Source organism: Bubalus bubalis, chromosome 1, assembly GCF_019923935.1.
Source record: "Bubalus bubalis isolate 160015118507 breed Murrah chromosome 1, NDDB_SH_1, whole genome shotgun sequence".
In the NCBI taxonomy this organism is placed as follows: domain Eukaryota; kingdom Metazoa; phylum Chordata; class Mammalia; order Artiodactyla; family Bovidae; genus Bubalus; species Bubalus bubalis.
Genome location: NC_059157.1, coordinates 97678668 through 97697054, shown reverse-complemented (window position 1 = coordinate 97697054; position 18387 = coordinate 97678668). Strand labels below are relative to the sequence as shown.

The 18387-nt window shown below is 37.6% G+C and overlaps 1 protein-coding gene across 21 annotated transcripts in view; it reads right to left on the bottom strand.

The window, feature by feature from the left end:
* Positions 1–18387, bottom strand: part of BBX (BBX high mobility group box domain containing) — a 295350-nt gene that overhangs the window by 80969 nt on the left and 195994 nt on the right. For all 21 annotated transcript variants that reach the window (XM_025283397.2, XM_025283378.2, XM_025283443.2 and 18 more), the window contains 3 exons: positions 16688–16855; positions 11038–11280; positions 947–1145 (listed from right to left, as the gene is read on the bottom strand). In XM_025283397.2, the coding sequence (XP_025139182.1) occupies positions 947–1145; positions 11038–11280; positions 16688–16846 (601 nt within the window). In that variant the 5' untranslated portion in view covers positions 16847–16855. The remainder of the gene's footprint in view (positions 1–946; positions 1146–11037; positions 11281–16687; positions 16856–18387) is intronic.

Sequence of the window (18387 nt, the reverse complement as noted above, 5' to 3'; positions counted from 1 at the left end):
TTTATTTTGCAAACTGTTCAGAGCTCCCATTTTGAAGAAAATTTGTTTGTACTAATGACACGGGAACCCTCTAGCTCCACACCAATTTCAATGCTTCCATCTTGCCCAGTCTCCCTAATTCATCCTGGAAACTTCTCTTGATTATGGTATTATAATAGCTAGGAAGACAGAACCATTTGCAAGGTGAATAAAAATACTTTATTTTGTGGTAATAAATGCTGTAACATTCCTTACCACCCAAAGAATATTAAAGGCTCAGAACAAATGGGACCATCTGGAATGTTCAATTTGCCGGGCCCGTAAAAGGATTGGGATGGCAATTCCCTCTAAAAAACAGCTGTCAGATCCATCCTAGATTTGTGATGGAGTTGTTCATCCTCCTGCCCTCGATGTTTCATATCCTCAAATGATCTACATAATTGTGGCTTGTTAGGTATGCAACACAACTAAGGTGCTTACAGTGTGTGTTAGTTGCTCGGTCGTGTCCGACTCTTTGCGACCCCATGAACTGTAGCCCGCCAGGATACTCTGTCCATGGGATTCTCCAGGCAAGAAAACTGAGTGGATTGCCATTCCCTTCTCCAGAGAAGGTGCTTACAGGGAACAACTTAATAGTGGGCATGAGTGTGTAAGCTGTTTTGTTACATTACAAAATCCCTGAGTTCCTGACAGTCTCCACATTGTTGTCTGCTTTTCCATATCAATGTCAGGAATCCACAGATATTTACAATGGCTCCACCACTTGGTCCAACCCTCCTTTCTTTAATTATATATACATTCTAAAGCATGTCATACTCCAAAGCTTTAAGCTAAGGTACATATTTGCCATTACTTCCTATTGGTCATAAATTTTGCTTTTCTCTCCCTCTCTATTATCTGTTAAAAATACTGCCTACATGAACTGCCCCAGTCTTAAAGAACAGGAAAAATTAGTGTTTAAACTCACCGGCCATTCCAAAGTTAAGCTGAGGGATTTCTTCAGTCTTTGTTTTCTTGGGGCTTGGCAAGTCTCTTGAAGAGTCAGATGGGAAGGCCCAGAGTTTCTTTCGTGGATTGACAGTGGTGGGTGCTGGGGATTTCACAGGCTTGTTTGTGGTAGGACACCATTTGTAGCCAGGATTTGCTTTCATAAACGCATCTTTATACTATAAATAAAGAACAGACAACATATTTTAATTAACACATAGATTGAAAAGGTTCTAATAGCCTTCACCTTACTCCTCTATTAAGATACTGAATAAAAAAAAAACAATACTTCTGTGTCTTTCGTTGTAGAAGAATGACAGCCTCAGTATGGGGCTTTAGAGCTAGGACATGAATTTATCTACTAGAAAGTTCATTTGTGGGATGAGGGTTCAGAGGCAACAAATTTTGTATCTTTCAACTCTCATTATTCTTTTTCCTTTCCAGTATCCAAATTCAGATCTCCGCCTGGTCTTGGTGGAGAAAGGGAGTTATCTGCCATGTTATTTGTCGTGTGTATATATTTCTAAGTAGGTATCAGATGCACATTACAAATGTGAGCAAATACCAGAGTCAGTAACTAGATTCTGCTCACTGCTTTATTTGGTAAGTTAAAAATTAAAACATGCTTTACTGCACAGGCAAATACAGGCAAATCTTACAGAGCAATGTAATCAGTTGTAGGATAAATGAACCAAGATCAAGAATGGCAAGAGAATGGGGCAGGGCAAACTGATGAACTTTTCAGTTATTTGCAGGGGCATGTAGAAGAAACAGTACTGGATACAGAGTCTAATTATCTGGGTTCAAAACCCACCTCTGCTGTTAGTCAGTGGCGGACATTAAGCAAGCTGTACAACCTTTTTCAGCCTCAATTCCTCCTCAAAACTACAAAGTGTAACTGCACCTGATCACATCCTAGGGGTTTGCAATGAACACATGTGATCACTAATGTGAACATACAGACAGCTGTGATGTGTGAGGTCAAAATTAATCCATCACAACATGGAGGTTTTCAGCCTTCGGTATCAATATCTTCTTTTCTCCTTTATTTTTCTATGGTTTTCTCCCTCTTTCCCAACTCTGCCATTCCCTTTCCCGACAATAAAATTAAATAAAATATATGTATGCTATTCATGTTCTATTACCAAAATTATGTCATTTGATAAAATATATTTTTATGTATTCTTCAATGATTTTGTTATTACTGCTAGATACCTTATTTAATTAATATGATTTGTTCAATCCTATAAAGCTTGCTTTTCAAAATGAATACTGTGTGTAAAATTAATTTAGTATAAGATTGAAACAGCTTTTTAAACTAACCCATTTGAAAAAGAAGTTCCTTTACCCTTAGTGTAAAAACAGTATCTCTGATCAAACTAATAAACACCACTTCACTTTAAATCATATAAATGAAAATTGTACTGTAGACAATATAATGCAAACTTAGTAGTCAATTGTTTAGTACTACCCCCCAGAATTACCCTTAATTCAAATTTTCTTAATAATCTTTTTGCTGTTAAACTAAATGCTGTACATCTGCATATTGATATATAGGTACATGCAGAAGGAAGATACAGTAAGATAAGTTCTACTCTTACAAAAATAATTGCAACAGGATACAAAGGCCAGATCCAGACTAGAATTTATCATCACATAGCAGAATAAATTTGAGGGTATCAATGTCACATTCACATGCATGAGGGGGATTTATAGGTTTGTTAAGCTGAGGCAGACAAACAGTTTTACTTGCTGTCTGGAGGTGGAAAGTGACAAATGAAAGGGTGAGACGAAAATCAAAGTAGTAGGCACCATGCATCATCATTTTGTCCCAGCAAAAGGCATACGAGCTGCAACAGTGGGATGAACAGTCATTTGAATAAAAGTCACCACTCTATAAAGTAACAAAGGACTATCAGAGTAACATCTGTCACAAGACATTTAAAAGAAAGTTTTTGATACTTTTGGTGGTTTTTTGTTTTTTTTTTAAGAAAAAGTCCCAACTGTGAAAGAGCCTAGATGGATGGATGTCACTAGATTTCAGATTTCCTGTTTCTAGGTGTCACCTTCTTGCCTTCCTATGTTGTCAATCTGCTAGATAATATAGTTCTTTCCCAGTAAATATTACATCCTTTTCTAAGAAACACTTAGCAATTTGCTTTGATGAAAATCTGCATGTGTGATGAAAACAATAATACTGTCATTCTTATGAATGAATTCTTACCAGCATTGACTATTCTTAAAAGCACTGATGGTATTAATAAGGGCTAGCTTAAACTAACTTATGATATGCAGTTGTGCTGAAGACAACATAAAGCAGTGACAATCACTGACCATAAACATCTCTTTCTCTTGTACTTATTCTACCCACTCAGTCACCTCCATCTCCAATACTTTATAAGGACTGACTAGATGACAGACACTAGTTAAACACGGGGCATGAAAAGAGCATGAATTAGTCTCTGTTTTCAAATTGATTACAATCCACAATTAGCCACTCAAACATATTACTTCTTTTAATACACAGTCCACACACCTTTCCCTAGCTCCAGCATGGTAACTGTTTTTTAGTGGGTCTGTGAGAAGTGGGCCATAAAGAAGGCTGAGTGCCAATGAATTGATGCGTTTGAATTGTGGTGTTAGAGAAGACTCCTGAGAGTACCTTGGACTGCAAGGAGATCAAACCAGTCAATTCTAAAGGAAATCAACCCTGAATATTCATTGAAAGGACTGATAGTGAAGCTGAAGTTCCAGTACTTCGGCCACCTGATGTGCAGAGCCAACTCACTGGAAAATTTCCTAATGCTGGGAAAGACTGAGGGTGAGATGGTTGGATGGCATCACAGACTCAATGGACGTGAGTTTGAGCAAACTCCTGGAGATAGTGAAGGACAAGGAAGCCTGGTGTGCTGTAGTTTATGGGGTTGCAAAGAGTCAGACACGACTTAGCAACTGAACAACAACTGCTGAAGCTACCTGTGTGTAGGACAAATGGCAGAAGACAGGCCTGGAGTATGTGGGGTTTCATGGAAAACAGAAACTGAGAGAGAGTTCACTATGAGGATCAATACTATGTAAATGAGCCACAATATTAATCTTTTATATTCTTAAACTCAATGTAAAACAGCAGAGCAAAGGGTTAAGAATGAAGGAGATAAGAGAAAAGAATAACAAACAGCCCTTGTCCTTAAGGAGTTTAAAGCTTAGATGGAGATGTCATAAATTCATGAAAAGACAGACAGGTCAACACAGGCAGTGTATGAACATCCAGTGAGGGAGGAGGCAGGAGGAGCCTCAGGGCATGAGGATGTCTGTCCTTGGAACCGAGCACATACACCATCAGTCACTGGCTCTGATTCAGCTATAAGAGACAACAGAAAGGCTTAATCATTTGTTGTGATGAGGTTATTAGGAAAGGGATCACAGAGAAAGCTGAGTAAGGGAGAAATCAGAAGCAGCTATATATAGTCTGAAGCAAATAGCTGAGTGCAACTATTAGCACGCTGGCCAACCATGTGGGCAAAAATCCATCAGCACAGATTGAAAGGACCAGAGAGACAGGCCCACTCATCTGGATCCCCAGGCGAGGGCTTTCCTGCTGGGGGTAGAGGGCGAAGCTCAGTTATCCTTCACAAACATCAGTCACAGGCTATGGTCCTATCCTCGAGGTAACTAACCTCTTGCTAAAATACTTATTTTCAAAAATCTCCCATTAAAGTAAAAATTCCCTTACTAAATTCTTTTTTGTTTTGCAAATTTCTAACTGATTAGATAACCTAAGTTAATCTACTTTATAGGCACAGTTCCTGACTTACATAAGGTGCTTATTAGTAAATGTTGGCCCTCCTCTCTCCAACCTCAACCACCACCAGACTTCATTAGCAATGATAATACACCACTGCTTTTCGGTAATGGTATTAAATACATACCCTTGATGCAGTATTTGGTCTACTTTATATATGACAATGGCATTATTATAAACCAAAAGACAGTATTATGTTAATCTTTAAAAAACTGGTTCTCAAAATTACTTTCACAGATCATCTGTAAGAATGGGAAATTTGATCTTAAAAAGTACCTTAAGGAGAGATGTACTTATTAATTGTTCTCCAAGTGTTTGTTCTTAATTGGAGGTGGGGCGGGAGGGTTGGCTCAAAAAGTCCGGCAGTATTTCTAGCTATTATTGCAGTCTAGCTCTTCTCAGCAGAGTGAGAGAGAATAATAACCCTGTTGAGGTAAAGTAATAAGGGACTCTGGGAATATCTATACAAATAAAGAGAGCTGATACAGGTGCAAAAATGTGAAATATCACCATGATAAAAAAAAAATCTACCACAACTATGAGATTATTCAGTAATTATCTTGTTTTCAAAAAAAGGCATAATACAATTTAAATTCTGTAACTTTGCAGGGGCTAAGTGACTCTTTAGCATAATAAATTTTGAGATGGCTAATGAATTTGGAGACAACTGTACCTCCTCATATTGGCAGGCAGAAATCACATTATACAGGGTGGAAGACGAGAGTAAGATATTTGAGAAGTGGTACTAATTAGTACTTTCTTAGTTATAGGAACCTTTCCTCATAAAAATGTTAAAACTTATAGGTCTGAATTATTCTTACTAGACACTTTAACAGGAAGAAAATGAATCAGACTTTTATAAGACAGGATGATGAATTAAGTTTATGTATCTGATAGAACAGGAGTATTTTAAATTATACACTAACCTATTAAACTTTCATGATAAAGCCACTCCAGTAAAAACCATACATTTCAAAAAGTTACTTGAATAAGTGACCAGGGAGTTATTTGGTTCTCTTGCAGAAAAGTCATAAAGGAAAAACTGAGTTGCTACAGATATGGTTGCCTAAATTCCCTGTAAGGATTACTGTGGAGACAGTAGTTCATTTCCACATATAAATTTTTTTAAAGGACAATATTCCTCCCTAATTTGGGTTAAGGAGAAAGTCTATTTAATCAGTTAGCACTAATTAAAAATAAAAATTTCAGAATTTCTTTTAAGATGTAATTTTGGCACTTTATAAAAGGATGGTAGGGGTCTGGGTAAGCAAACATTATCTGAATTTCTGGAAATGCATTAACAGATAATTCATGTACAAGCTGGATTTAGAAAAGGCAGAGGAACCAGAGATCAAACTGCCAACATCCACTGGATCACAGAAAAAGCAAGAGAATCACAGAAAAACAATCAGCAAATTAGAAAAAAAACTAACAATTAGTAAATGGACTGATATTTCTGAAATCAAGTAGTTAGCTCACTTAGTGGAACATCTATTTTGTTAGGAATCATTAATCACATTGGACAGTATCTGTCAAGATGGGCAAATGATACTTGTAGTTTTGTTGATTCTTATGTTTCAAAGATTAATTGTGTATTTTAGTAGCACTTCAGTGTGTTAATAGGTTCTAATAAAAACAGTACAAAAATTATTAGGTAAAGAAGTATGAAACACAAACATAAGCTTATCAGGAACAGCTAATATTTCATGGCATTTTAAACTTCATGCCTGTGCACAATGTGCCTTACTTGCATCTTAACCTCAACCCTGTGAGGACAGGTATCTTCACTGCCAATTACAAATGTGGAAACTCAGAAGGTCTGAAAAGGGAGAAGGCTACCCAAACTCTACTGCTAGTAATTTGCTGCCTTGGATAAGTCACTTAACTCCTCTGGGCTGCAGTGTCCTCATCTTTAGCTTTCAGAAAATGGTATCTACTTCATAGGATTATTTTTAGGATTAAATGAGTCAGAACCCTGGAGAGAATAAAGCAATATTCAAAAATTGGTATTATTTCAAAAAAATAAACACAAGTATTTTTTTTTATAATAAGAAAGTCCCGACATCCAGAACACAGGAATGGGAAAGGCCTCAGAAACAAGAAATTTGAGAACCATGAAGCCCAAATCTTTAGTTTTACTACCCACCTCTCCTTAAAGTGCTGGGGCTCCAGTTAAGTCATACTCAGAAAAACCCACACAGAATAAGTTATTTCATTAGAGGTAGCAGAAAGTGTCTGATAGAGGAAAGAAATGTCAATTGACAGCTATGGCTTCACTCAAAAGAAAGATTCTTGGAAAACCAAAGCGGAAGTTCCAAAGAACAGAAGGGTTAAGAATCATTTAATAAACAGATGAAAATGTGACTATAACTTAATTGTTCACAAAACTCTCACCAAATTACAGATTATAAAATAATTCTTGTACGGAAATAACAAATGTAACACTTGTTTCTCAAGAATGTGGGGATCAATGAGGTGCTGCTCTAGCTCAGTAGTATGCAAGATGCCACATCAAGCTAGTACAAAGACAGATTCTGTTGAGCGTGACACATGACTGCTAACAGAAGTTGTACAGAGTGATAATACACAAGAAAATGACATCAAATTTTCTATGGAGAAGAATCCATTTCTGATAAAACCAAAGAAAGGGCATGAATACATTCATTTTCTCTAGAAATATCGAGGGAGAACTGGTCATGAAACCCCATGGAGATTTACAGTGATAATCTTTCCTAGATTCCAGACCACAATAGACCCCAACATTTACAAGAGGCTATTACAGTTTACTTTTTTATTTTTTTTAAATTTTATTTTTAAACTTTACATAATTGTATTAGTTTTGCCAAATATCAAAATGAATCCGCCACAGGTATACATGTGTTCCCCATCCTGAACCCTCCTCCCTCCTCCCTCCCCATACCATCCCTCTGGGTCGTCCCAGTGCACTGTATTTTACTGCATTTGATTCCATTGCTCTTTTATTAACGTACAACTGAGCTTCCAACTTTTCAGGCCAATATCTCAAGATGTTCGCCTTTATATCATCATTTCCTATTACTCACCTACAAACAGCTCAGGCTTCAAGTAAAACTTTCTCATTCCTGAAGTTGTTCTTATTTTTCCCTGTCTGCTCGTATCCTTGCCTTTCTTCTGAATCCTGTGCCAAGGGACGTACCAAATTCTACTAACAACTTCATAAAGCCTTTTCTGAAATACCCCAACCCCAGCACAAGCAGACTATTCCCATGAGACCATGATATTTTATAGTTACCATTTTCCACTTCTTACTCAAATCTCTTGTCTCTCAGTCATCTAAAGTGAGCAACATATACTACAAGGATGCTAGAAGCACATAGGAAAGACTATTCCAGGGTCCACAACTGTATGACTGGTCAAGATACTAACTCCAAAGAGCCTTCAGTCCCTGCTCTGAAGAACAGGAACACTCATCGCTATCGTTTAGTTGCGTCTAACTCTTTGCAACCCCATGGACTGTAGCCTGTCAGGCTCCTCTGTCCGTGGGATTTCCCAGGCAAGAATAGTGGAGTGGGTTGCCATTTCCTTCTCCGGGTGATCTTCCCAACCCAGGGATTGAACCCAGGGATCCCGACCAAAGGATCCCGACCAAAGGATTGGCAGGTGGATTCTTTACCTCTGAGCCACCAGGGAAGCCCCAAGGAACAATCATAACTGACTTTAAATATTTATGCATATGCAAGACATCCACTCTGGAATGAACTAACTAGTCAATAAATGCATGTATTCTGTCCCATGCCTAGGCTACAAAAACCAAAGTGGGTATGAAAAAGGTCATTCAAAATTGTCTTAACTTCCCAGATTCTCCCCTCTCTTTGGCACTGACTCTATCTGAATAACATGTGTGATCCTCTATATTGACTGTCCATTAATTAATTATGATTATTAGTTTAAGTGACAAGTAGAAGTTTCCAGAAATGTCCTAGTCAAAAATGCAGACATATATTTGTACATTTGTACAATGTATACATAAAGATGTTAAAAGGAACAATAATATGGTGTGAGACTACTAACAGGCAGCTGCAGAAGCTAGAGGCTATGAATGCCCACAACACTGCACCATAAGGCATGCTGCTGAATTTAAGAAAGGAATCCAGGTTATATCCTTAGGACAGTTTAAAACCCTCGGAAAACAGGAAACCCTCATTCAACTTTTTTTTTTTTTCAACAATATAAATCAGCCCTGGGAAACAATTTAAAAAACCGAAAAATGCCCAAACAGGTACTTCCCCTCACCAGATGCACTAACAGAAAATAATCAGACAGCAAGTAATAAGTAAGGGAAAAAGTGACATTTCAACTAAGGCTGTAATATTCACACAAAAAAACACCAGCACAATTACCTGCACTCTTTTGTAATTTCAAAACCATTTGGTAAGTAGGTAGAAACAAGTATCACTTACGACTAGAAACCAATTGTATAAGGATTTTGAAAGTAGCTGAACCTTCCACGCATGGCACTGGAAGTGAGACATTTCATAAGAGCAACTATAAACAAGACAAGTTCTTGTGTGGAAGAGCCAGTTACTGTCGCCATTGGAGTAGCTTGGTTGGGGGGGGGGGGGGCACACCTTATGAGATTTAGATTTCATTACTTACCACAATGGCAAATATTGTGAAGCTAATTAAGTAACTAGTAAAGGAATTCCTATATGAAAATAAGACTTCTTTCCTCTTAAAAGTGGCCACCTGTTGGGTTTATCAATTAGCAGTATTTGAGAAAGTAAACAATTATGGGACAGGCTGCATGTTACCCAAAAACAGTAATCCAAAAATAAACTCAAGAGTTTAATTATAGGAAGCTTATGCAACTCCCTATGAGGTTTCAGATTAATTGTTTTATCTTAGAAGCATGACTATGAAAGGATCTAGAGCTACTTAATGGGAATCTTTTACTGTTAATTACTGTTATGAGAATGAAAATCTCCAGTAGCATTTAAAATCATGTAGATTACTGGAATTGATTTTAAATTTGCAAGATGCTCTACATAGTTAAAATTCTGTCTTTAACAATACAGTTAATTCCTGAAGCCTTATGTGATCATTAATTACACAGTAACTATGCTAATCATTTATTCTGGATTCAAATTTCCCTGAAGACTGGGTAAGAAATTTGTATGTTCCATGTTAGCCTGTTAAGCAACTCAATAAAACCACAGCAATTGAAAGAATTATTTTTCTACATACTGAGATGTCTAATAAAATATCTCACTTGAAACTCTGTATTTGTCACCTGCTGGTCCATCTTTTCATAGAACTTAACCAAATGTTTGGGTGGCTGGGGTTTTTCATGAATCAATATTATTTGCAAGCTGTAACTCTAAAGAAATATAGTTAGAATTATTCCTTTCAAGTTTAACCACATTGATATTGCTTTGCTTTCCCCTTACTTGCTAATTCCATTACACAATACATTTTAAACGTACAATGAACTCACACTAATTTAAGATTACTTTAGAAACAGATCAGTATACAATTTTTGAATAAATTAAGTCATATTTTGGAACATACATTCCACTCCTCTGGAAAGCATTCCTGTATAGAAATACTTCTCACCAACTGTGCTCACAGTGTTTACATGCCCGCACACATCACAGTACATCCTGTTCCACTGCCATTCGTTCCTCTACTGGCTTTGAATACTCATGCTGTACTTACTACCTACAGAAACAAATCAAAGCATATCTTTTGATATATTACAAAATTTTTTAAAAAATTAGTGCTGGAAGGGATGAAAATTTTGTTCCAACTTTCTCTTTCTCATAACATCATTTTTAAAAAGGGAAAACAAAAAAAAAACCAAAAAAAACTGAGACCCAGAAATTAACTCAGATATGGTTACAAAGCTGTTTAGCTTTAGAACTAGATCAAGACTGTCATCTTCACCATGGGCATTCTCTGACAGCAGAAGCTGGGCTCCTAGAAAAACTAAAAACAAAAATCATTCATAATAAATAAATCACCATTCATAAAAATCCATCCCTCATGTCATCAGTGCAATACATAAAGTGAGAAAAAACTTCTTGGCAATAGGTTTCTTTTGGCACCTCACCAGTATTTGCAAGGTGGACTTGGAACTCAGGAATAGGAACAAAGCTTCAATGTCTTCGTTTAACACTTGATTCGGGATTCACCTTTGTGCTGCTGCTAGACCTTTAGCATGGACTCTACTAACTGGGGGTTGCAGAATTGGTTGTTCACAGTTACCACAAAGCCTCCTCACTGTAACTCACCTCCTTGGCCATGTCTGTGTACTTCTGCTTTTCCTTTGGATCGAGAACAGCCCACCAATCAGCTAGTATCTTGGTAGCACCTCGGTTATCAAGCCTGGGGTGTTCCTGACGTACAAGAGAGCGATGACGTTTGCAAAATAAAAGAAATGCATTCATTGGTCTCCGGGCTCGCTGTTCTGGTGATTCATCATCTTCAGTTTCACCAACATCTTGCTCTAGGCCATCGGCCCCAAGAAGTTGAACCTATTAGCAACAAAACAAGAGCCAAAATGTTTAACACATCCTGGATAACTCTGTTTTTAACAATTAGTGTTGGTTTTTAAATTGTATTTTTCCTTAGCTCTGTTTAAACAATTTACAAATGGGGGGAGGAAGGGTTTTTAAAAATTATCAACCACTATTTGTGGCTGGTAACCAACTTAAAATGTTTTCTTTTGCTGAGTTTCTGTAGCAACCTGTGCATGTCTCTATTACAGCATATATTACATTGTTGTTATAATTGCTTGCATTTTTTTTCCTCTCACTAACAGTGAGCTCTTTGAGAACAAAACCTCTCTTATTTCCCTCATACACAGTGCTTAGTTTAATGTCTTGTACAATATTAGTACCTAACTAACTGCTGGATAAAGGATTAAACCCATTCCATAGTATATGGGTCTCAAAGTTAACAATATCCTCATAAAGATACATGAATATTGGTTCTGTCTTTCTCCTTTTTTAGAAAGTGCTTTTGTACAACTAATAATGTGAAAATGAATAAAAATCTAATACAGACTATTTAATGTTTCTGTGTACATCAAAGTGAAGCCTCCTACCATAAAAATCAAAACAGACATTTGACATTATTTGAAGGAAGAACTACAAAAGTAAATTTTCAAGTCTATAGATAATCACACATTCTTGTCTACTGAAATTCTATGGTGATAGGGCTTAAACTTTCAAAACTGCTTTTGAATCCTCCATTTCCATAAGCATTTCATGCAAGATCTTCAACGACTTCTGCAAGGCTCTGATCCTGTCCATCTGTGTAATCCTCATTGCCACTGTCCTAGTAGCATTCTGGCCTATGGCTTCATCTTCCTGCTTTTACTCCCTTATAATACTTCCTGTGCATGGCTGCAGGTTTAAAGCACATCTCTGACCACAGAATCTTAGAATAGCACTGTTAAGTATCTTCTGAGGCTAAAATATGATTCCATGGTATCTCTTGGAAACACTGCAACCAAGAACAGAAGTTCAGAATGCTTACTAAAACCATTCCTTTAATGCTGTTTCATAGCTAAAATCAAGAAGGATCAAGGATGTTGTCAGACTGCATTATACATACAATAGGGCTGCTGCTGCTAAGTCACTTCAGTCGTGTCCGACTCTGTGCGACCCCACAGATGGCAGCCCACCAGGCTTCCCTGTCCCTGGGATTCTCCAGGCAAGAACACTGGAGTGGGTTGCCATTTCCTTCTCCAATGCATGAAAGTGAAAAGTGAAAGTGAAGTTGTTCAGTCGTGTCCGACTCTTAGCAACCCCAAGGATTGCAGCCCACCAGGTTCCTGTCCATGGGATTTTTCAGGCAAGAGTACTGGAGTGGGGGTGCCATTGCCATGTCCGATACAATAGGGCAGTAGTTCTCAAATGTAAGTGGGCATAGGAATCCCTGGAGGTCTTGTTAAAACACAGATTGTTAAGTCCATTGCCAGAGTTTTGTATTCTGTATGTTTGGAGTAGGCTTTGAGGATTTGTATTTCTAACAAGTTGTGCAGTTATGCTGATGCTGCTGGTCTAAGGATCACACTTTGAGACCATTACTATAATAAGGCAATCAGCTTCTTTTATATCATGTTTATTGGGCAACCGTTACAGACACTCTAAGACAAATCACTAATTTAATCCAACTAAATGTTTTTTAAAAGTCTTTTAAATTTAAATTAAGCATTGTGTATGCATTTAATTAACCATCAATTGTCTTCAGACACAAATAGTACAGAACAATCTCAAAGTCAGAGCTACCTGATCTGGAAGTACATTAGGGATTATTACTAGGAGTGAAGGCTACAGATTTATCTTCCTTGTTATGGGTATAATCATTAACAATGACTTGCGTTTTCAAGGGCTATTTATCTATCATTCTGAAACTGACTGAGAAGTTACAGAGAAACGAGGCGTAAAAATATGTATTACGTAGGTTGAGGAAGTAATTTTATTTTCCCTTCGGAAAAAATAACTTTGATCCAGTGACTAAATTATAGAACTCAAGACAAGAGTTGGAAAAAGAGATAAATAAGACAAGATCCTGGCCCCAGGAGTTCACTGTTTTGGGAGAGGAGAAAGACATATAAGCGAATAAATTATAAAAAGCAGGATGATGACTACAAGAAACCAGTGTGATAATGAAACACTAGTGGATTGGTAGAACAACAGAAAAGTCTCCCTAGAAAAGCATCATCTGGGCTAAACTTTGAAAGACAAATCAGAATATATAAGGTAGTCAATGGGAGGTCCTGGGGAACTAACAAAGATTAAGGCTCAATGGTTTATTCAGACACTTATATGCAGCTCAATAGAATCAGTATACAAAAGATTAGAATGGAGAACTAGAGTTGTTGTAGAAGAAGGTATGGGCCATTTCATGAACAATGTGCTTTGTCATTTTTTTTTAAAATGCAAAAGAAAAATAAGGGCATTTAATCCTGTAAATGAGTGGTTTCAGATTGTATGACTCAAAAAAACCCCTTGAAGGGGACCAACACAGACTGGAACTTTTTGTTCTGTCAAGTATGAACACTAAAAACATTTTTTTTAAACTTCTAATACAATTATTTCATTAAATTAACTAACTGAAAAGTAAGTAAACAAACAAGTGCATGGTATATAAATTAAATTGAAATGAAAAATTATCTGGACCTTTTTTTTTCTTTCACCAGAGGCCAAGCAAGTAACACTCTGCAACAAGACAACACTAGCACCAGACCAGAATCTGGAGACCACTGCTAGGAGCAATGCAGAGCCATGAGTGGTTTTAGCAGGGCAAAGACACTGTCGGATCTGTACTTCAGGATAACTCCCGTCATTAGTGGAGAGCATGAATTACAGTAGCAAAACTAGCAGCAAACAAGACTAGAGGAATGAATTAAAAGTTTATGCCAGCAGTCCACGCAAGAACCAGGACAGGGCTGAATCAAGGCAGTATTCATGAGAATGGAGAATTGGGAACAGAGACAACACTCACTAATGAGGTAGAAACAAGAGTGACTGGTGTCTTAACTGAATGTAAAGGTTGAAAAAGGAAGAACGTTTCCAACTTTGGCAGCCAGATTCCTTCATACACAACTGAGAACACTTTTTCTCAAATAAAGGGAAGTTATATCCAGTGAGGGGCAGAAAGGTTAGTACTGGGTAGACAGAATGTGAAGAGGCTCTTGGCAGAGAAGGCTGAGTTGGGATAATGAACTAATGTACCAACAAAAAGAAGTAAGACCAACAGTGTGGGTGAGATCTCTTGATTGTAGACTAAAAAGAGAAGAGGACTCAACGACTTCATTCTTTTACTAAATAACTGTTTACTCGGCATGTGATACGGAGCAGCCACCGTTCCAGGTGATGCCGACAGAGCAGTGACCATACAGAATCCCCATCCTCATGAAGCTGAAAAGTAGCACAATCAACCTGTCACTCTGGAAGGATCTCTCTGGCTGCTTTATTGAGAACAGACTTTAGAAGGGCAAAAGCAAGGGAGAGAGAGGCAGAACATAGTCATCTGCAGCAGCGCTGGTGGTAGCTTGGATCAGGGTGGCAGCAGTGACACTGCTCAAGAAGGGTCAACTAGTGAATGCCTTTTGAAAGTACAGTTGAAAAGCTGCTGATGCACAGACCAGAGACTTGAGCAAAAGAAAACAAACAAGGTGTCAGGTCTGACCAATCTGACACAGCTGGAACTGCCATTTACTGAGAAAGGAAAGAAAGATGCCGGAGGATGGGGTTTGGAGAAGAACAGTGAAAGCTTCATTTTGAACACGTTCAATCTGAGATTCTGACTCGATATTTAAAGTGGATATGTCAAGTAAACAGTCAGAAATACAAGTGCAGAATTTAGGGGAAAGGTCCAGGATGCAGACAGAAATTAAGATAAGAGACTCAGAGAACATCAATATTTGAGGGTAAAATAATGGATGGACAACAAATGGAAGAAACCAGAAATGTATAGTTGGGAAGGTAGGAACAGAAATAACAGTGAGTGCTGTCATGGACATAGGAGACAGCTTCAAGAACCACGTCATCAATAGGTGCAAATGCATGAGAAAGATCAAATTAGGCATGAGCATAAACTTGGGAATTTCCTCAAATAGGAAGAGTGACACCATTTCTCTGAAAAAGGAAAGGAAAAGATGGATAAGGACCGAGATAAGAGTAAGCTGAGTGGAGAAAGCTGAAGGAGGCATTTTTGGTGGCCTCTATTTTCTCTGTGAAAGAGAAGAAAAGTGCAGCAGTGAGGAGACCATAAACAGTATCCAGAGAAGATGTCTGCACAACAGGAAGAATGTTTGTAATTCCTGATAAACAGAGCAAAAAAGGGAGTTGACCCAAGCCTAGGACAAAAGACTGAGTGGATACTGAAGAATGTCTATAATATTTGTAGTGACACAAAATAGGTACTCATTTATTCTTCCACTGACCATGAAAGGTGAAAGTGAAGGTCGTTCAATCATGTCCAACTCTTTGCGACCCCATGGACTGTAGCCCACCAGGCTCCTCTATCCATGGGGATTCTCCAGGCAAGAAAACTGGAGTAGGTTGCCATGCCTTCCTCCAGGGGATCTTCCCAACCCAGGGATCAAACCCAGGTATCCTTCATGCAGGCAGATTCTTAAACATCTGAGCCACCAGGGAAGCCCAATGAGCTGTTCAAAATCTACTCTGCACCAATCACCATTCTGGGCTTTAAGGAAGGAGAAGACAACAGGAAGGGGAAGACCCCTGCTCTACCGAGGTTATACTCTAGTCTGGGAAGACAGACATATAAACAAGTACACATAGCAAACAGAAAGAAGTTCAAGGGGACAAATTCCTCAGACGGGGAAGACTTGGGTGTGAGGGACATCCCTGGGGAGGTAAAAGATGAGGAAGCAGTCATGCCAAGATCTGAAGGAATGTGTGGCTTTCTAGTCACCTGCATTATTGTGTAACTTTCTAAGCAAGAGCTGGTTGCTCCAGTGTGAGACCAGAGGAGGGGGACTGAGAGGGGTGGCAGCACCCAGATGCTCTGAGGGCCTCAAGGATGAGGGCCTGAACAGCTCTGAACCTGCCTGTAGTGGCACAGCTGGGCAGGGCAGGAGGAAAGAGGAAAGAGAGGAGCAACAGGTAGGTGCAAGGTGAACGTATCAAATTTTACGAACTCACTTCATTTGACTATTGCCTGCAAATCATTAGCTAATTGAGAGAAATACTAATTAAGAAGGATCCGCTTCAGTCTAAATTATTAGGAAGTATAGATACTTTAAGAGTCATCAACATTTGGGATGAAACTGTAGATAAAGTAGTTAAATAGAATTCAAGTTATACAGACTCCTAGAAACACATTCACTGTACCACACGTGTTCACTGCAGTTTCTAAATGAATGTTCAAACTTAAAACTACTACAATAAACAGAGAAATTACCTTATCAATATCCTCTTCGTCTTCCTCTTCTTCCTCTTCTGAAAAGTCAAGGAGTTTCTTTGCTAGCAATGGATGCCACTGAAGACACTTGCGCTTTGGTCGTTTTCCAGTCCCTTCTCCTTCTGCTGAATGATCTTTATTTCTATTACTGCCTTTCATTACTGTGACCTGTGGTAGTCAAAAGAAAAAGAGAAAGAGAAATCAAAGTAAATTTGATTAAAACTAGTTTATTTAGCTTCCTTAACTGTAACTGGATTATAGTTTTAATGATTAAAATATCTACCAGCTCAGGCATTTACTGGATTCAGTAAGAACTCTAAGTTAACATAATCAAACATTCATTTTAGTGGGCTAAATTGCTAATAAAATTTGCCTTTTCCTTTTCTGAAATCTTCTTCCTTTCACTTTATAATTTCAGAACTCAAAACCCAAATAAGTGTTAAGATGATGATAAGTTATTGTCACCTGTTCATATTTACCCAGGATAGTGTTTCTCAGAGTCTTCCACTAGAGTAAAGTGAAAGATTCCTCCCAGGAGAGTAGAGATAGATCCTCCCAGATGTAGGTCTCTCTACATTCTCTGATAGCTCCTATTTTTTCATAATAATTTATATGAATTTCACATTCTATACTATGATAAATCTTAGAAGTATTAAGTAAAACGAATGCTTTGTGAGAATCAAATGTTTTAGATTTAAAATAAAACTATTTCATAAGATGACATACACTTTTCAAAAACTAACTGCATGCAGCCTCCAAGGATCCCGTCCATATACAAAGTCACTCAGTGGGATGAGCACTCACCTGTGATAGAAGTCACCAATCTCCGTGCCTCTCCCTATTACATAAGCACTGCAAACCTGCAGTAAGTTTCACTCTCTAGACTTCTTTCCCCTAATAGATGATTGTCTGAAATAACTATGAATCTGACAAAATCTTTCAGAAACCTAAATTCTAAAATATTTTTCAATGACTTAAAAAAATTTTTTTCTCAGGGAAACAACTACATATTCATATTGTAAAGGTGAAAATAGCAAAAAAAAAAAAAAGTACCTTCTCCAGCCCAAAGTTAAACTACACACAGTTTCTTACATGCTTTCCCATAATTATTTAATATTTCTCATTCATTCATTTGAAGTAATATTGATAAATAAATTACTCTTTATACATACTGATGTGAAAATTCACATAATACAGTTAAATACCATCAGTTTAAATGGTTCATGCTGATGACTAGAAACATAAATGTAGTTGCCAAAAATCACACAGTGGTGGCCTTTCTGGTCAGTTTAAATTTGCATTGATCCAAATGCTTGCAGAGTGTTATCAATAAACTTTTAATGCTAAGTTGCTAACATTAGGATCCATGAACATACAGTTTCAAGATTCATCTAGTTCTCAAGTCTTCAAAACAATATGATATAGGCAATTTTTTATCTTCCTTCCTTAATTGTTTTTGGGTTTGAGGGTCATATTTAGGTCTTCACTTCAAAATCCAAAAACATTCACTAATGTTTCCTTCTAGAACTTACAAGACTTCATTATTTTAAAAAATGTAAATAACTAATCAATCTGGAATCCATTCTGACAAAGGAGTGAGGTGTGGATTGAGCTTATTTTTTCTCCCCCAAATACCTAACCAACTATTTCAAACCATTTTATTAAATCCTCCTGCTTTCCCCCATTCCACGTACATAAGT